General features: G+C 34.4%; 1 protein-coding gene, 1 non-coding gene and 1 pseudogene across 2 annotated transcripts; 2 read left to right on the top strand and 1 right to left on the bottom strand.

Moving 5' to 3' along the window:
* The first annotated feature begins 3,875 nt into the window (after nucleotides 1-3,875).
* LOC145594876 (trihelix transcription factor ENAP1-like) lies at nucleotides 3,876-7,676 on the top strand. The gene is made up of 2 exons (XM_081651222.1): nucleotides 3,876-4,724; nucleotides 7,225-7,676. The coding sequence occupies exons 1-2, from the start codon at nucleotides 4,037-4,039 to the stop codon at nucleotides 7,236-7,238; spliced, it is 702 nt and encodes a 233-aa protein (XP_081507348.1). The 5' UTR covers nucleotides 3,876-4,036; the 3' UTR covers nucleotides 7,239-7,676.
* Nucleotides 7,677-10,380: 2,704 nt separating this feature from the next.
* LOC145595164 (LOB domain-containing protein 21 pseudogene) lies at nucleotides 10,381-11,076 on the bottom strand (annotated as a pseudogene).
* Nucleotides 11,077-12,052: 976 nt separating this feature from the next.
* TRNAI-AAU (transfer RNA isoleucine (anticodon AAU)) lies at nucleotides 12,053-12,126 on the top strand. Its single transcript has one exon. It is a non-coding gene; the product is annotated as a tRNA-Ile (tRNA).
* The last annotated feature ends 9,142 nt before the right edge of the window (nucleotides 12,127-21,268 follow it).

The following is a 21,268-nucleotide window of genomic DNA, read 5'->3' as shown; positions in this document are numbered from 1 at the left end:
GGCTCAAATTACTTTTTATTTTTATATACTTCCTAGTATTTAAGGATATAAATAGATATTATGTGTTACAATTTCCTTTAATATGAATTTAGTTGGTCTCATCATGTCATTATTATAATGTGTGTTGTTATATAATCACCCCCTTCTTATTATTTATATCCCTACATCCCTACAAGGCTACAATCGACAATTCCCTTTCTTGAAGCTCATTATCAACCCGTTTAATACAAGCATACAACCACCTGATTATATCTTCATGCTAATTAGTAGTATTATATTAATTATTCTCCTTCCAAGTAATAAAAAAAAAAAAAAAATAGCATAAGTGTAATGTCATTATGTCACAACCTCACAGGTAAAAGCAGCGTATACACAAACGATAAAATATAAAGTTACTCGATCAAAATATCTCATTTTAAAATGTTGTGCAAGAAATTGCATCCTCGATCTAATTCCGATCATCATCATCATATTCCTTTCACAGAAAAAGGGTGGCGGACTGATGGCGAAATTTAGGGTTTTGCCCTAGAGGTAAGGTAACCTCCCAATAAATTCATTAAATCTAAATGTAAGAAAAGGAAGGCCAACTAGTTGACGTGGATAACAATGTGACATCAGGTGAATATAGAAGTTTGACTCCAATGAGTGATGCCATTTCACTAAGCAACACACTAGAAGAGTACCTTCTACGGTTGGTTCTACCACAAACACACACAAACACAAACACAAACATAAACATACAGTAGCTAGTACAGTACACTAGTATGTACTCTCTTAAAATTAATTAAAGATTTTTGGCGTAGCTTGCACTTTTTCAAATGTTTCTCTAATTTGTAGCAAGAATTTGACGAATTTTTCAATGAAGATTATGTCAGAATATTCTGTCAATATATTTTGGAAAATTTATTTAACTGTTTTTATGTGGATGGTATTATGCATGCATGGCTGTACCAATTAATTGTAGAACCGACTTCAATTCCCTTTTATGTGCTGTCTATGAGTACGTTATTATATCGACAAGACAAAAACAATGTGGTCTGCATTCAATTTAATTTTGATGTAGCTTTTATGATTTAATGATGTTTTTGTTTGTGAACTATTGTTTGAAAGCAATACTTATCTACTTATATGGAGCCAATTGAGTATACGAATCGGAGTATATATGTATATACCATTACTCCATTATACTTCGTATGATAGATGGTATCTTCTTATGATATAATGTACTCTATGTCATCACATGAAGTTGTCAAGCCTTATAGAATTTTAGTTGATTCATCTTCTTAATTGCTACAATATGAGTTAGGTTAAGCACATACTACAACAAATAACTTCAGTATGTTGTCCGCCAAAATCAATAAATTGAACGGACCAATACATTTTGCACTCTGGCTTTTGTATGTTATTTTTGGAAATTTTAATTGATTTCTATATTAACGCCAATAATTGTTTTTTCGCGACAAATTTGTAAACAGAAGACAATACTCAAATTTCAAATCATTAATTCCAATTGATACGCACGTTAGGATCAAACAAACAATTAACAGCTCATTGCCTAATCAAGGCTTTTATACGAGCTTTTTTTTGTCATAATAGTATAAATAAGATTGGATGCAATGCGAATAAAATTGTTAACCTATAGTCTCTTTCAACTTTGTTGAAAATAAACACCAAGTAAATCAACATCTAGAACATTCAAACAAAGTTTATAGATTTGTCGAAGATATGAACCCACATCTAACACTCATTTAAGCACAAAGTTACAAGCAAAAGGGAATCAATTTATGCACATGCATCTTAAACAAAAGCTAAGGTCGGGTCCTCTTGTCTTGATATGATACATTTGATTCATTTGTTTGATTACATTGCATGTCCTTTCAACATTATGTTATCTTTTTTTTTTTTTTTTACCAAAATTGCATGGTTCACGAGATAATTGTATGTAGGATAATTTCTGCTTTTAAGATGGATATGCATGGATCTTGCATGCTAATGCTAACATATCTTACTAAACCTTAATAATTATAATAGTAATGATATAATAATATGTCAATTTCTATCTACTAGCTAGTATCTCCTTTTTCACCACTTGGGTTCTTTTGATAAACCATTCTTTTAACTATCTTTCACACCTTTTCACAAAAGTAGAGGCAGAAAAAAGACTGACTAGTTCTACTTTGTTTTTATTTTAAGATTTTTCTGTTTGTGTTAGATTGGATTTGATTAGGTGAGTTGATCATTAGGAATATTATTAGTTGTGATGCGTTGTACCTTTCTCATTTTAAAAATGAAGTACTTTATCCGTTTCATAATTGAAATTTATACAAGGATTGTACATAAGGATTAGCAATTGACTCAGCTTAAGACCGAACTTTAAGTGGTTTTGGACCAAAATCTGGCTCCATACATCCCGATCTTACTACTAATAGTGTGACAGAGAGAGTACATAAATGGTAAAGTCAGAAATACAATTATATAACTCGTATATATATGTTTGATAACGAAGTGTTGGGACAATAGGTCTATAGGACTATTATCTTTATAAGACGAAGGAGGCATTATACAAGTATGATTCGAGCACTATTAGTAATTTTCCTTTCACAACATGAATTTATATATGATTCGTTTCAAATGAAGATGGTAATAAAGTTAAGAACAGTTACTGTCAATTGGTACGTGAAAAAAAGGACCAGATATAGATATACAGATAGGAGAGTATCTTGATCATTGGAGACAACAAGTGTATGTCTGTAGTTTTGGAAGCAAAAGAACGAACCAGCCACTTTCTCGGATATGCCACAAGATGCTCTCTATTAACAGTGAAGTCACTTCCTATTAGAGTAACTAGAGAGGAGGTATTTATTCTACGAATTACCAAGTGGTTTTAAATGAGAGTGAGGGATAACTCAAGTGGTTAGAGCTTCCCTCCCGATTTCAAGAGATCTTGGGATCGATTCTCACCTCCTCCCTTGTGGCTCTCTAAACACCAAAAAACCAAGTGGTTTTAAATTTCCAATTTTGTATCATAAGATCAAGTAGAGCATATTATCAAATTAGGTCTTACGAAGTATTAGATATACTTCGTATAAAAGATAGATTTCAATTATCCATTGTTAGTTTTTACACAAGTTGCACTAAAAATTCAATAAGAGATCATCAGTCATGTGTGACCCAATTATATCCTAGTAATGATTTCCACTATGTGAGCTTATGAATTCCTTACATAAAAAAGAAACAATTTTGAACCTCTTTCATTTTAACTGAAGATATATAAACAAGTGAATCCATATTTGAGTTTACTTACTTTATTGATCTTTAATGGAATTAAATAGTTAAGTGTTCTTTTTATGGGACCATTTTTAAGTTATAACGATTGAATTATGTAACTCGATTAAAATGAATGTTCCTAAACTAGAACACGCAACAAGGACAATATAACACCGGAGCATCATTTGCATCAATAATTAGTTTTAAATAAAGTGTACAAGTTTTTCTGATTTTTTTTTCTTTTGAAAAGGTAAGAAAAATGAGATATTATTAGAGATATACACCCGACTTCACGATGCAAGGAATTTTCAAAACTCTTTTCAATATCTATTGTTTATTTAATCATCAAATAAGCAAAAAAACATAACCTTAACTACAACTTACACCCGGATGTATATAAACATTCAACGTTTTGTCGAGGTGATTTCTAAAAATTAACTGGTGTGCACAAATTATCAAATATCTAGTCCAAAGGCCCAGTTATTTAAAAGGCTGATTAAAATTGGGCTGATCCAACCCAATTCAACCTCCAAACAATTTCCCTCACATTCTTACCTCCCCACCAAAAATACCCAAACCAAAAAAAAAAAAAAAAAGAAAAAACAAAAACAACGGCCAAATTTCCGTGAAGGGCAATGGTTGACGTTACCGGCGGTCAAACCTTGGCAGAACCAATCAAAATGCAGGGTCATCTTCATCCCTCACCTTCACCTTCTTCTTCTTCATCTTCACTTTCTCTCTCCTCAAAATTCCTCAGAAATTCTCTCTCATGGCAACTCCCAAGCAATCAAGCGGCAGAGACGACTGCTGGAGCGAAGATTCCACGGCGGTGTTGATCGAAGCTTGGGGAGAACGCTACCTTCGCAGCAACCGCGGAAATCTCCGGCAAAACGATTGGAATGAAGTCGCCGACGCCGTCAATTCCACCGGAATTACTCGCCGGAAAACCGACATTCAGTGTAAGAATCGAATCGATACGATCAAGAAGAAGTATAAGGTTGAGAAGGTCAAATCTCCGCCATCTACTTGGCGGTTTTTCGAACGCCTTGATTTTTTGATCGGTAATGTTACCTCATCCGCTGTTAAGGTTTCTGCTGCCGAAAATTCTAGCCCTAACCCTAACCCTAACCCTAACTTTAACCATAATTTTAGCCCTAATTTGAAGTCGAGTTTGAATTCAAGCGAGTCGACTCAATCGGATGAAGATGGAGAGGCGGTGGAAATGGTGGAGGAGAGAGAAAGGGAGACGGCGATGAAGGAGTTGGCGAGAGCGGTGGTGAAATTTGGGGAGGTTTACGAGAGAATTGAGAATTGGAAACAGGAGAAGTTTATGGAATTGGAGAAGCAGAAATTGGAATTGGCTAAAGAATTGGAGCTTCAGAGGATGAATATGTTTGTTGATGCTCAAATTCAGCTTGAAAGATTAAAGCGTTCTAACAAGAGATCTGCCTCAACAGGTGACAATTTCTGTTACTTTTATTTTTTTTTGTTGGTTTGAATTTTGTGTTTTATAATTAATTCTATAATATAATGTGCTTGAATTTTAGTTAAAGCTTTAGATTTTGTTGATTGATGTGGTGCTTGGCTTTCTAAATGTGCTCTCTTTACTTTCCCTCAAAAAAAAAAAAAAAAAAAAAATGTGCTCTCTTTACTTGAATTTCACTAATTGGAGCTCTGTAGTTATGAATTGAACTTTAGTGTAGCCCTTTTATGACCCGAACTTTACTTGTTTGAACTTATTAGTGCAAATTTAACTTAATTGTAACTTATTGTTCCTGAAATACGTGGAAGTGAGGCGAAAGGAGAGCAAAACCTCAATTATAGTAGGATCAAGTGTGCATTAGTTTGTTTAAAGTGACAAAACTTTATTTAGAATGGAATGAAGAGATTTGGTTTTTGGATTTGATTGTTAATTTAATGCATGGATAGGAATGAGAAGAGAGCGTGGGTTTAGCTGATCTTGGATATATAAAGAATGTTTCAATTGTGTAATTATTTGTGGCACGTTTTATATGTGTGCTAGTTCTTTATAAGCTCGTGGTTGTATTTTAGAGGCTGATTGCAGGTATGTAGTGGTAAATTAGATTAACTGTGAATCAACAAAACTATGTTGATCCCGGGAATTATGCTCACATTGGTATGGTCAGGAAATATGACAAGAGAACAATGTAATGGTGCTTATTTTACTCCAAAAATCACAAAATGCCTCATATATGTAATTATTGAATACTTAAAAAAAATCTCCCCTACAAGTATTGTGTTTTTTCAAAACATCCCTGAGGTATGCATCTTGCCATATTGGCATTTCATCATTAATTATGTTTCCAAATAAATCATATCCCAATTTTAAGTTAATTGTTTTTAAGCTGATAAGGTGGCTTTTGACAAATTAGGAGAGAGTTTGATACGTTATTAGACCTACTGGGTATGGGAAAGGAAAAGTTGAATGATAAATCATGAGTTTCACCCATCTTCGTTAGTTAACCCTACCTTTCTTGGTTTATAAGATTGAGATTACAATTGGATGAAGTCTGTTATTCACTCCCAAACTGTTATTGTTGGCACCATTTGGTATTTGAAACAGGACTCAGATGCATATTTATGTTAGATGGTGTTTACAGGATTAGTAAAGTAGATCAAATAGAAGTGGTATATGATGCTGAATGAACATGCAGTACATCAATGCTCTCTTGTATGCTACTGCCTCTAGCATAGAATGTTATCTCTCGCATATCTTTCTTTGAATTTGTCTTATATAATGGTTTTTGCCTACGTTAAATTTTGACTTGAGTTGGGAAATCTGTTGTGTTTTCATACAATTGTAGACTAGTTCTTTGTCTACTTGAATCTGCATAGCTAGTGAAAGTGAAATCCTTATTCTTAAGGTTTGGATTATAGTGTGTTAACTCATAAAAGGCCTTTTGCATTGTCATTTGCTTATCTATTTTTGAAGTAGAATGTGGTGATTACATGTCAGATTGTCAGATCAAGGATCTCCTAATATACTAGCAGGGGTTAGGCTGTTTACATCAGATTATGTGATTTCTATATACTGTGCTAGATGATTGATTCTTGTAGATGCAATTAGCTTGTGACTAGCTAGTTCACTGAGAGTCTAGTAGTCTATGGCTCTATGCTAAATTTACTGTCTTTTTAAAGACCTCTGGCATAGTGATGTGAAAACTAATCCAATCGGATATGGCTTTGCATTCTTCTATGTGTTTTCAAGTAGATTCGCTTTTCTTTCAACCGAACTCATTCTTTTTCTGTATCAACAGAGGAATGAACCAGTTAGAGGAGCCATCACGGCCCATCAGTGTTTGTACGTGCTTTTTAATATATATGTATTTGTTTTGGCTGACACCTGTAAGAATCACTGTTCTTACTTTACTACATTTATAGTTGAATGCTGATGGGATGAGCAAATCTTAGGTAAGGATTTTGATAGACCAATAGGCTACCATACTTGCTTAGATACTTATGTGACAAAGACCACACCAATTTTGTGATATGGGAAGCATGCTTGCTTAGTTGCTTAGTTTCAAGGAGTTTTTTTTTTTTTTTTTTTTTTTTTTTGTTTTGCCATATCAGTTTTTTGAGAGGTCTGAAGCTTTAGTCTTCATTTAAGCCAATCATAGTTAACTAAGGTTAGTCATGAGTGATTTCTTGTCCATTGACATTTTTGGGGCTGATATGTCCTGTGGCTGCTGCATGTTCGTGGTGACATTCGGCAACTGATAAATGGGTTTTATAAGCACTTCTGCAATTAATTCAGTAATGTGGAATATTTTTCTTTCTAGATGCTTGCAATCAGAACCAGCTCACATGAACCTTTGCCTTTCTATTTAGGGGCTATTGTAATGTATAACTGGAAAGCTGACCGGGTAGTAATGTACTTGGTCACTTAATTTCTTAGTAAACTTAGCCTTGTCTGATACAACGTGAGTTTTGAAACAGGCAAGAAATTATAGCAGAGGTCATACTTCATTTTCTGGACTGAAGATGATGGACTCATTCCTTGCGCAAGCATCACCTTGTTACTTCTGTGTGATGTTTTGTACATGATATTGGAAGGGTGGAAGTTCTGTGGAAATTGGTTCAGAAGATTGCGCTCTGATCCCAGGTATTATTTGATTGTAAGTGTTTTGAGTGACACCATCTTTTAATTAGAGTATGTAATATAAATTATTTGTTGTGCTATTTATTGTTCGTTGTATTCATTGTGTACTAATCAGTTAAATTGGAGCTTAAGAGATTCTATTGAATTATGATGATCAGAAAGAGCTTTAGAAGTAGTAATTGGTATTATATTCTGCATATATGTGATTGTCCGTTTCTAAACCTGTATTGCTATGTAAAGATTGTATACAAATTTAATTACCTTGTAGTACCTTTGGATGTGGGTTTGAACCCATTTATGTGCTTGGTTCGAAGGGAAGGAATTAAACATATCAATTAGCATGTTATGGGGCAGCATGAGAATGTAAGAGACTGTACTACAGTGAGTTATATTGTACTTAACAAGAGAATTAGGGAGACAAAAGATGTTTTTCTTGGCTTCCACAGTTCCACGTCTAACCTACAAAACACAGGTTCGATTCACACCAGGGGATGGGGCAGCCTTATGTTGTACTTTGTTTCCTTGGAAGGTGTTCCCCGTTTTCTTGGTTTCCATGACTTCTGTGAAGTCTGTAAACTGTTTCAGCTTAATATTGGATCACTAAATTTTAATACTCTGTAGGAGTTACTCCGTACATGGCAAAAATCAGAAAGCTAGAGTTAATGAATGTCTGAAAGTTATAACTTGCTTTCTTGGGAGTCAGTCTGCTCACTACTGTCCTGTGTGCATATGTATTGCTTTAACAAGTGGTGGAGCCTATCTAAAGGGGGATGCATCTTCTATCAAGCTATAGCTAGAAAAGGGCTGAAGGGGTTCCCCCACCCTCTCCCTCTTCTCTTCTCTTCACTTCTCTTCCTGTCTTGTCGAGAAGGGTGTAAGTTGCTGTATGCCATTCCCCCACCCTCACTCAGTCACTCTCATGGTCTTATCCCTCTTCTCTTCGTGTCTTGTCAAGAAGGCCGCAAGTTGCTGTGTGCCCTCGACTCTTTCTGCCTGTTGGGTCTAAAGTGATTTTGATAATGCAGCAATTCAATCGCACAGGAACTTTAGACATGACACATCTTGTGCAGAAATCAATTTCAGTCTCATGACGACTCTTCGCTGCGTTATAATCTATAGGCTAGAAACTTCCCAGCTCGTGGAAAGAGTACGCAAATCCTTTTTTCATAGCAGTAACAGAATTATTGCAACAACTTGTTGAATGAAATGCTTTGAAGTTGATAGGGCCTAGGAGGGTCACAAAGCTCACCGACCAAGGACAATAATGGGAAGGTTATAGATTGAATGGGGTAGGGTGGTGGAAGAAGGTGGGGAGATAGAGGTGATTGGCTGATTGATACATTTTCATGACCTCAGCTAAGCTCGACTTGAGAAGTTCGTAACATGCTTGGTATATTTTCAACTCTTTTAGCGCTATACAAAATAAACTTGTGATTAAAAGTTGAGCGTTAATACTCGCACTAGATTGAAACAGTTATTTATTTATTTATTTTTAATTTTTTTTTTCACGTTTTAATTAAATTATACAGCCATATTTTAACGACACTAGATATTTTAATGTTAGACCTGAGCTTTATTCAATTTGATTAACATTTAACATCTGGCTTTTTATCGTCTATGTTCTCTCACCCCAACAAAATGTAACTCATATTTGTCAGATCAATATAAGGGTCAACAAAATGGTTTAGATGAAATTTGAGAAAAGACTAATAGGATAAACATCCTTATGACCCTACTACTACCCTTAGAATCGTCCTTGGATACCAAAATAAACTCTTTGATAAAGTTGTGACTATGGCTCCACTAGACATTTACATCTTATATACAACAATTTAATGTCAAATCATATTCAACAATTTTCTTACTCCGTATTTTGTAAATTTCGTTTATGTGCAAAAACAAATGTTTAAATTTAACTAAGTTTCCACTCTAAAATCAATTGGTAATAAAATCCTTCTACTAGCCACTATTTCACAACATTTTTAGGTGGATCAATTCGAATTTTCACAAACAAGCCATCTATTTTCAGTTGTCAAATTAGTTCATAGTTTTGACCTATCAACATGATGACGTGTCTGCGCGATTATTAACCCCAACTCCCCCCCCCACCCCCCCCCCCCCGACTCTCTCTTTGCTCTCTCTTGTGGCCTCTGCCTTTCAAGATCAAGGCAACAGGATAACGTCAATTGTCAATTGAACTGATTTTCTAATCAGTCATCTTCCTTTGATTTGCATTTGCACATGCTAAAAGCAGATCAATAAGTTTAACAGTGAACATTGCTACTACAACTAGTGTTCTTTTGATCAAACTCATGATTTGTGCTAGGATTTTTATTTTCTCAAGAAAAAAGAAGAAATTTTGGTTAACTTTTTTTGCGGTAAAGAGTGTGCCAAACACACAAATGTCGCATCAAATTAGAAATGCGCAACCAGTACAATTTTTGTGGTGTACCAAATGCAATGGTTAAGCTGCGTTTTCAGGGATACATCATAATTTAATGCCTTGTCCACTACTCACCCTTTATTATTCCACTTCTTCTCTTCTTGGGATATTTTTTTGCTGAGCCTTCTCTAGTGTCATATTCTCCAGGTGATCTAAAACCTTAATCAGGGTTACGCAAGTACACATATCTCCGTTTAGTCTTAATGAATTAATTACGCAGTTTAAGCCTTTAAGGACATGATAGGACATTTTCTGTACGGTCTCCACCAATAGAGTGGTATTTAGGGAGGAAAAGAAGCCAATTAGCTAATTGGACTCTTTTTGAGATAAAAGTTTGAGGACTCAAGACTAATTAACATAGTACGAAGCACTAAATAAAATACAGATACCCGTTCATATATATTTATGTACAATTATACTATAAGGCCTAAAATTACCATCTTGAAGTGAGCTGATGGAACAAATTACAGTAAAGCTAAGTGCTCACCTCAGACATAAATTTTCATGATCCTCCCCTTGAATAGGCCATATTTAAGTTAAATCTAAGATAGACCTTTGAAAGATTGATAAATAGATTTACATTTAATTACATGAATGATCATCACAAAGGAAGAAGATCAGGAACTTGACCAAAGTCAGTAGAATTATAAGCTCCACTGTCACTTTGGCTAAACTGATCTGAACTTATTAACCCTTCGCTACATAAATTCATATGAATTATACTAACATTATGATCACCCAAACCAAACAAACCATTGTCATCAGTATTACTACTAGCAGTAACATTACTATGTAGGCTGCTAGCCTTGTACTGAGCTAATCTTGCACGAGCAAGGGCAAGATCATGCTGGAGCTGGATCATCCGTCTTTGCAAGAGCGCAATAGCACCAATACACCCATATACTGGATCACGAAGGCGAGCCTCAGCCTCGTATGATAAAGAATTGACAGTATCCTCACGGTGCTCCTCAGGGACTTCATTAAGAATCTTACTCACATTACTGGCTCCAAACACTTTATGGACTTTGGCAAACTTCTTAGGCTCATCGGCTCGAAAGTGTGGGGCGAATATGCAGCTAGGGCTGCAACGTCGCTTGAGTAGCTTGCAGGCTGCGCAAGATGAGCTTGACCTGGGCTCGGTGTAGCCCTTCTTCATGGTTGGTTTTGGTTCTTCATTCAGAAGAAAAGAGATAAAGTAATTTAATTAAGTAAAAGTACACAACATGACATACACTTCGTGTGTGTGTTGTGTTGTGGTATAGGAATAGGCTTATCCTTGATATAGTAGTGGGCTATTTATATGTCAATATGTGGTTGAAACATTGGGGGGTCTCTCTTTGATGCATATACTCTCTTCCTAAACTTAGAGAGCCAAAAACCATTTTGTGGGCCTCCCAATACTACTATTATTTGATACAAATCATACTGTCTTGGAGTTTCTATTGATAGAACAATGGTTATTTTGTTTCATTTCGTTTTTATATTTGTTAATGCACAATATATTTTAAAAAGTTTCACTTAGACAAATTGTGATGTATGACGTAGTAGTAGAAAAAACATGATGACGTAGTATGCGAATAATGTAAAAATTAAATTTGAACAACTACCGAAAAAAAAAAGACGAAGGGATCTTTAAATCTTTAATGAGGATATTTCAAAATGTACCCAAAAAAAAAAAGGCGGAAATAAATCCAATTTCTTCATAGAGCACACTTGACACGACATGAGTATAATTAAGCTACTCCGTATAATGAGTAAAAGTAATCACTTGAATTTAGTAAAAATTAAGTGAAGAGAACAAGATCTCATAATCAGTTGAACCATACAAGTACAATATTGCACTAGAAAATTACACTTTTTGCTTACTAAATTTTTAATCTAGAAATTTGATGAGCATTTTTTTTGATGAAAAATAAATAAATAAATAAATATATTCCTTGTGATATCATAAATATATTTTTTACAAAAAATAAAAATAAGACACACTTACTTAAGTGATTTAGTAAGCCAAATACATCATTATACTTGAAATTGATAAGAATTCACTTTTTATAAATCTATCTTCAGATGATTTTGTTTGAGTTTGGTACGTTGGGATTGGATAAAGCTGAGTTTACCTGAGTATACATAAACCTGTCAGGCTATATGTCACGAAACAGGAAATTAACCCATCAAAACAACACTATACTATATTTAAAAAGTTTACAAATAACTAACAAATTGGCCCATTAGCTCAGTTGGTTAGAGCGTGGTGCTAATAACGCCAAGGTCGCAGGTTCGACCCCTGCATGGGCCAATATATTTTTAACTTTCTATTTTTTTAAAAAAAAAAAGATTTTTAAGATAATTTTTACTTTTAGGACTAGCTAGTAGCTAGTAAAACATAAATAGAAAATTTTGCTAAATATGGACCAGCTATTATTCAAGTGGAAGGAAAGCCAATGTAGGACATATATCAGGACATGAGTATGTACATTTTTTTTTCCTGAAAAAAAAAAACCCCTCTTATTTATTTTCAATGTAAAAAAAAAAAAATGACAAGATAGTTCACCAAGAAAGGAAGATAATAAAACACATACACACTCATTTGATTTGAAGAAAGGAAGTGACATTACCTGAAAAGGGCATCATTTCTTTGGTCTATTTGCTTGATTTGAAAACCTTTCATTATGAATGTAAAAATAAAAAGCAAAGGTCTTTAGTTACCTAGGGTTTTAGGTACTTACGAGCCTCTACTTTAGCTTAATTAGATTTAATGTAATCCAATGTTGATTATAATTGTCGGACCTAACAAAAAGAAATAAGGTTGAAGAGCTTTTATTATTATTAGGTTCACAATTGATAAAAAAGCATACTTACTATTATAAGAGAAAAGGTTGCAAATTCAACGTGAAATCTAATTGGTCTTGAAAAATAAAAGTAGCAATATTTGCCACAAGAAATTGGTCTTGAAATCTAATTGCTTTTATTATTAGCTCTTTCTTATATTACAAATAGTACCACAAGAAATTGGGGATTATATTATAACATTACTAGATCGAGCAATATGTACAATCACCAAATTAAATAAAGATTGTTGGTATAGTTTAAACAAGAAAAAAGATAAAACATTTTCAATTAGTTAAATTGCTTTATCTTTTTAAAACTGTCTAACATTAATTGTATCCTTATATTATACATTTCATGGTGTTGTATCTCACAATTTTTGTTCTTCTTGCACCTTCCTTTCCCTTCCCAAATTACTTATGGTTGCCTCTAATATCATGATATTTGAACACTCGATCAACATTATAAGCGTGAAAGATTTTCTACAAATTTATTGGTGAGCTTAAGAGCTCCCAAATGATGGATGGATTGGAAACCACATTATGTGGTGGAAATTAGAGGCAAGTAGTGATGGCAACTTCTTTTGCGGTGAATTGTGCTTGTTTTTTCTTAGAAAAGTTCCAAAGGAGATTTCTTGCTCACTTTTTACACCCCCAAAACCCTTTATAATTGTGGGAGTACTCGGTTCATTTTTAAGAAGTCCTTTTTTTTTTTTTTTTTTTTTTGAAAGGTTTATTTTTAGAAGTCGAATACAAAAATAATAGGGAGACGGAATGATCCTAAGTTTTGATTAATTGCTAGTACTTTAGCCAAAAAAAACATCCACAATAGTTTGTAATTAGTATATTGAGATAATAGTTTGTCTAAGATATTAATGGTATGTTTATGTCAATAATATGACTTAGGTTTATTTAGAAATAATGAATAAAAAGTAATACTCGTACTATCTTTGCATTTTGCTAATGTGAGAAGATCCTTTGATGATAGAGCCCATTTTTCAAATAATTTTGCAGCCTGACCCATATTACTTAAAAAATCCAGGGGTTTGATCTGGCCCAATATATCGGTTGCCCAGTCCAATCCTGCTAAGCTAGTTAACATTAGGTTATTTATTTTATTTATTTATTTTTTTTGAAGAAATACTTATTTATTTTTACCCCTATTTTTTTTTTTTATTCACAACAAATGAAAATTATTTGTGAGATATAAAAAAAAATTCTCATCATATCACCTTGTAAAGTTGTAGTTGGTAAAATTAATTAATGAGATTATTATCACGCCTTTTTCAAATATAAAATATTGACAACTATTTTAAACAAATAAAATCTATTTAAGTCGTGCAACGCACGGGATTAAACTATAACCTTGTAAAGTTGTAGTTGGTAAAAAAAAAAAAAAAAAAAAAAAAAGACATAGTAAATAGAAAACCAATGTTATAATGTTATGAGTTGCAAACTTGAAATAGATGATAGAAAACCCCTTACATCACAAGCGACCCCTAACATACTAACACACATCTTAAATTCCTAAATCCTAAGGATAAATATATTATTTTAAAAATTAGAATTATGACAAATGAATGATTAGAATGAATATTGAAAGAAATTGCCACATTCTTACAACTTTGATATAATACACCGTAATAAAGTTATTTCAAATTTACATACTAGTAGAAGCAATTGTCTCGATTGTTAATTTTACTTTTCTTAAAAAGGAATTAAACTTGGAATCTTGGATATGCATACACACTTACATGATCAGAACGCTACGCAGTATTACACATTACACATGGTGTAGTTGATTTAGTTGTATTTATTTGACGGTGTGCTACTTCAGCCACCACAACCACCACATCCGCCGCAACCACCACCACAACCCCCACCCCCACCATCCCCACCACCACCACCACCACCACCACCACTGCTACCAACGTTGCCATTACCTGATGTACTGGCTACAACAGCAGCAGGAGCCAAAACACGGCCACCATCTCCTGCTAAAATGACCATATCACCATCTTTTACACCTCTACTTATTCCTTTTCCTCCGCCAATCTCAACATCACCATTTGCAGCAGCAACAGATCTTCGCGACGACAAGTTCTTTACCTCCTTTTTCTTTACACATCTTTTTATCAAAATCAAAAGCAAAATTAGAGCAATAAGGCAGCCTATTACTATCAGCACTATAACATATGCTTTCATCCTTTTCAAATAATCAAATTATATGTTGTATGACTTGTTAATTTGTTATTAATGATATACTTTCGCGTCCAAAAAAAAAAGTCAAGTCATAGCTTAACATGCACGAAATGATCAATTGATCGGAATGTTCTTGTATCATTCAATATAGTATAGATTAATGAATTATTCATGCAATTGGGCTATGACTTTGGATTTATGGTATAAATAAACTATAGAGTTAACATTTTGTTGATGTAATAAAATATTTACTTGACTAATTCTATATGAACAAGACCATAACTACATCAGTACATCCCATATAATACTCCTAACTTAGCTTAGCTTTTTGTATATGAGAAATTGAGAATATGCAACTCTCAGTTCTGAATTAGTTAAAATTTAATTTTTTTTTGAGGTTTCCTAAGAGCTAGATCAACAACTAAAAAGATGCACCTGCGTATATAGTTGAATTGGAGAAAAGTTACATTACAATGTTGGAATTCATTATTCAACGTCGTCTGATTAATTGCTCACTAGTGAACAACGAACCTTTACAAGAATAAACGAATATAGGAAGAAATTACGACAATTTTACCATAAAATTAAATTTATTTTAATATTTTAATATCAGATTACATGAAGCAATTGCCTCCATATACGGAGTATTTAATTTTTTTCCCCACCTAATATATCCTACATATCGTGAGGGATAAAGAGATGGATAGCTCAAGTGATAAGAGCTTCTCTTTCGGTTCTAAAAGATCCTGGAATCGATTCTCAGCCCCACCTTTAATTTATGGTTCTCTAAAACACCAAAAAAAAAAAAAAAAAAAAAACCAGTTACAAGATTTGAACACTATTAAAGCATTTTGTACACTTGTATTCGCTGCCACTTCAGCCGCCACAACCGCCCCCGCACCCTCCACCACATCCTCCACCATCACCGCCACAGCCACAACATCCAAAATCATTGTTTTGAGTACCAATATTAGTACCTATGTTGGCTATAGCCTCAACAGCACCGTCTCCTGCTAAAATGACCATATCACCATCTTTTACACTATTTGTTCCTTTTCCTTTGCCAATTTCGACATCACCATTTGCTGAGCCTGAAGCAGTACTTTCCTGCGAAGTATTGGAGATTTTTTGTTCCCTTTTTTCACATCTTATTCTCAGAAACATGTACAGGATTAGAGCAACAAGGCAGCCTAACACTATGAGCACTATAAAATATGCTTTCATCTTTTAATTGGATGCAATTGTATCAATATGATCATTAAAATGTTAATATTTGTAATTGTAACGAGGAAAAGATAAAGGAAAGCAACTAGTGAAGGTTTAATTTAAGGTTGTGGACTTAAAGTAATTTAAGGTACGAGTTAGAAGAAGTCTTTAAGTGAAGAAGACTTGGTCAATGTTTAATTAGGTTTTGTCTAGTTAGAATGGACAACTTTGATCTATTCGGTGTTGACTTTGGGGTACTAGCTAGAATTTAAGCATCTAGATATATGGCACAATTAAGCGGCCTTAATGTTGAAAGGAACTCCACATTAATGGATTGTCGGCATGCTGTCAGTAAAAAGGAGGTATTTGCATTTGTGAAGAGGTGATTTATCTTGATAGAGTATAATATATGATTCTGTGTCTCAACTATCAATTTAAGCTTTTGGTTAAGTTGATCCTTTAATAGATATGAGAAGACATATAACCGTGAGAGTGTATGTGAGTAGGGCTAGCAAAAATGTACTCCAGCTTACAAGTGAGAGCGACTATGAACATCTCAATTGCGTGTAGGAGTGCTAAGTTGTAGTAGAGGCAAATACAATATTAGTGTAAGTATAAATGCATGGAGATCAGATAGCATTAAGGCCCGGTTAGATAGAGTCTTCTAGATATTAATAAAGGCCCAGTTAAACATTAGTACATAAAGATGCTTATTACGAGGTATGAGTTATTTGCAAGGGAACACATGATTTTTCCTTAGTGGAATTAGGATATTAAGGCACTTTTCACTTAACCTTATATTTGTCAAATTGAAATTAATTTTAGTGATTCTGTATTATATTTCTTCTGAGTTACTTGGTTTTACATTAGTAAATTTTTTATTATTGTTATTATTAGTTATTATTATTATAAACAAACGAATATAGGAAGAAATCACCACAATTTTACAACTCTACCATATACTTAGGGCTTGTTCTCATTGACTAAATATTTTATAAGAGAAGAAAATTAGTAGTTGAACTGAACTGAAATGAGATAAGCATATGAGAACAGGCCCTTCATTTGTTTTTTTAATTGACATCTTTCTATTATCACGCTTGCCAATGCATATTTTTCATGATTAATATCTCTAATTATCAACATTGTAAAATTATAAAAAGTAAATATTAATAAAATATACATTGAAACGATTCAAACAAGATCCCACATGAATATGTTTTACCGTATCTATAAATCACAAAAGCGAGTTAAAGGGTATTGTGTGAATGGTGTAAAAGTCAAACGGTGTCAACTAAAAAATCGAGGAAGTATATAAAAAGAAAATTTCACCAAAAATATATACATGGTTGTCAAACTTGGATATCCACTTACACGATTTGAACACAATTAAAACATTTTGTACACTTGTATTCGCTGCAACTTCAGCCACCACAACCGCCACAGCCACCGCATCCGCCACCACCATCACCATCACCGCCACCGCCACAGCCACAACAGCAACAATCGTCGTCCTCGGTTCCAATATTACCATCAGCATGAGCCATAGAACGGCCACCATCTCCTGCTAAAATGACCATATCACCATCTTTTACACCTCTACTATTTGTATCTCTCCCAATTTCGACATCACCATTTGCAGCAGCAATATTTCTCTGCGAAGCGGAGATTTTTCGTTTCCTTGTCTTCACACATAATATTATTATTAGAAGCAAATATAGGAATAGAGGAAGTAAGCTTCCTAATATTATGAGCACTACTATAGCATACGGAGTAGGATAATTTGTGTTGGAAAAAAAAATAATACTCTTTCTTATACTTTAAGGGCAGGACTATAGAAAACCAAGTCAAGTCATATTAAATGTTATTTTATGGATTTTTTGACATTTGCTACCACTAAAAACACCTCTCTTCAGATTCGGTACCAATTTTTTTTAAAATTTTACTTTGCTACCACCAAAATAAGAGTTTGTTAAAAATCAGTACCACTTGTCTTCAACCGTTAGTATTTCCGTTACCACCACCCAATCACCGTCCAGCCACCACTCCTTCCCACCCACTGCCTAATCCACCGCCACTATTCAACATCAAACCCACCGCAACCACCACCCAACCACCAGCCCTTCCTCACCCACGGACCCACCAGCTACCCCGCGAATCCGGCCATCTAGCCCCCGTGTCGGCGCCGGCGTCGCAACCCTCCCCTAAAAACGCCTTTCCAACCCCAATCCCAACCTCGTTCCCTGCCCCCCTCCCCTTGAAAACCCGATCCAAGCCTCTTCCCCTCGATACCCGATTCCACGATTTGGGTTTAGTGGTTTCGGTGGTCTGGGTTCGTGGGTATTGGGTTCGTGGGTATTGGGTTGTCGGTGGTGGTGGGGCTGGGTTCGTGGGTGGTGTCATGGTGGTGGTGAGATCTGGGTTCGTGGGTTTTGGGTATAGGGTTGTCGGTGGTGGTGGTCTGGGTTTGGGGGTTAGGGTGGTGTCGTGGTGGGTCGTGGGTGAGGTCGTCGGCGCCGGCCGACTCTTTTGGAGCCAGCCGCCGGCAGGTGGGAGGGGGAGGGGTGGGTGGCAGTTTAGGGGAGGGGGTGGCAATGGGGTGGCTGGGTTTTTCTTGTTTTTTTTTTAATATTTTTTTTAATTTTTTTTTTTTTAATAAATTTAACGGAAATCCTAACGGATTCCGTTAAGTGGTAGTTGTTTTTAACAAAATCTGATTTTGATGGTAGCAAAGTAAAATTTTAAAAAAAATTGGTACCGAATCTGAAGAGAGGCGTTTTTAGTGGTAGCAAATGTCAAAAAATCCTTATTTTATCTTTCTACATATAAAGATTATTGCTTGAATACTTCATATATGCTATATGAGAGAAGTCTATTTCTGAATTAGTAATTTTATTGTATTTAAATTTTGAGATTTCAAGAGTTAAATCAACAGCTAAATAGATGTACTTGTTCAATTGGAGAAAAGTAACATTAGAAACAATCAATAGTTTTGCCAAAGCCTTTGATTAGATTACAAACATTGTATTGCAGGAATTTGAGTGACAGATTGACACTCTTGCATTACTTAACAGAATACAAGTACATTTCAAGCCTAACAAGCTCAAATTTGAGGGAACGTGATAGTATAAAATCTATTCCAATAAGCCTAATAACTATAAAAAATAAGTTTATATATACTAGGGCAGCTATCGCGCGCGATGCGCGCACATAGCTAGTCATATCTAGAAACTCTTCCGGCTTGTTTTAATATCACAAATTTAGTTGTTGGCAGAATTAAAATATGTAAACAACTATGTTTATGGGTATAGATGTCCAATACAACTAACATTAATGCATGAGAGCAAATAAGTACATAATTAAATATTTTAGAGGGTATAATTGTCAAAACACTATTCATTAAAAAAAACTTATACATATTAATGAGGCTATATATGTAAATACACATTTTAAAGGGTATAATTGGCATTACACTATTCATAAGAGTAATTTTCTACTTTTTATAAGGTAGGAATTACGGAGTATATTATAAGGAAATCATTTATTTTTGTAGCGAGTTGGTAGTAAGTAGTGATCGATGTTACTGATGTATAGTTGTATATCATATCGAGCCCTAAACCTTAGGTATCTCTAAAAACTTAATCAAATAAACTACAATTTACTACAAAATTAGTTGTGGCAGTCTTGGCACTATGCCACCACTAGCTATTATTCAAACACATAAAACTACTGTTGAACTAAACACTACCATGCCACCCTACTTTAGCAGCCACCACCACAACCGCCACCTCCACATCCGCCGCCTCCACAATTGCCGCCACCACAACCGCCACCACCACATCCAGCTTGAGAAGCGGATATAATAGCACTAGCAGCTAGAACACCAGTAGCTGCACCCAAAATAGCCATATTGCCGTCTCTTACACCTTTACTTGTTGGCTTTGCTCTTGGACTACCAAGACCAACATTGCTCGATTTCGACGTTTTCTGTTGTTTCTTTCTTCCCATACAGCAGCAGCATAGGCATAACAACAAGAGTACGCCAAAAAGAATGCAGGCAGATACTATCAACGCCACAATGTCATCTTTTTTCAATTCCATATTTTACAAATTTGTAAAAGTTTATTATTGGTATAAACTATAAAATCACTGATGATTAATGTATGTTACTTGACCTGAAAACCAACAAGAAAGAAGAAAAAAATTATGTTACACATGTACTACGTAATTATTTTAAATGATATGTACAAATTTGACTACTCTTGTGTATCTTCAACGAACACATCTCCAACGAAATTCTTTAATAACGTACAAAGGTACAAACACATGAAAAAATTTAACCGCTTGTATATAGAAAATTGTTTTCTTTCCACTATCATGTTTTTTATATACCTACGAAAAACTCGCTATTATTGTTATAAGAGGTTAATATATACTCGTACTTTGGAAATATGATTTGTAACGCATATAATAACATCTTACAAGGCATAAAATTTGGTGAACAATAAAATTGAGATCAGAGTAGTTACTATAGGAAGAAGATGTCATGCAAGAATTCAACCCTAAAATTATGGAGTAAAATACTAAAATTAAAAGAAAAAGAAAAAGAGAGATCAGAAAAACAAATTAATTAAGATACCTAAAGTAGACCGGTGGGGCGGCGGTGAAGCAAGGGCAAGACGCCTAGACAAAGAACGACAGTTCCGTGAGGAAGAGATAATTGATAGCAAAATTAAAGCAAGTGAGGGGAGATCCGATCCCAGCAGATAATTAAAGAGGAAGTTTTGTATGGCTAGGGTTTTAACTATGGGGTAAATTTTGCCTGTATATATTCATATCCCGTATAAAATACTCCGCACTTATTTATCTATCTATCTATCTATCTATAACTATAACTAAAATAGAAACCACTGACATCATCCTTCTCCAAAGCTGTATACGTGTCACTTTTTTATGAAATTTTTTCCCGCCTAAATGCATTGATGACATCATCGCTATTTTTTTATTTTCTATTTTAAAGCTAAGCTACTTCCTTAAATTGCTTTGAAATTTGAAAGTTAGATTATAAATATTGACTACAACTATGTAAAAAAAAAAAAAATCAAATACGGAGTAGATATTTTATTTTATTTTATTTTTTTTTTTTTGGTGAAAGAGAGGGGCAAAGCCCCTAAAACGGGACAAACAAAACAAAAACAGAACAGAACA

Source organism: Chenopodium album, chromosome 19 (assembly GCF_948465745.1).
Source record: "Chenopodium album chromosome 19, dcCheAlbu1.1, whole genome shotgun sequence".
NCBI lineage: Eukaryota > Viridiplantae > Streptophyta > Magnoliopsida > Caryophyllales > Amaranthaceae > Chenopodium > Chenopodium album.
This window is presented reverse-complemented; position numbering and strand designations above follow the sequence as displayed.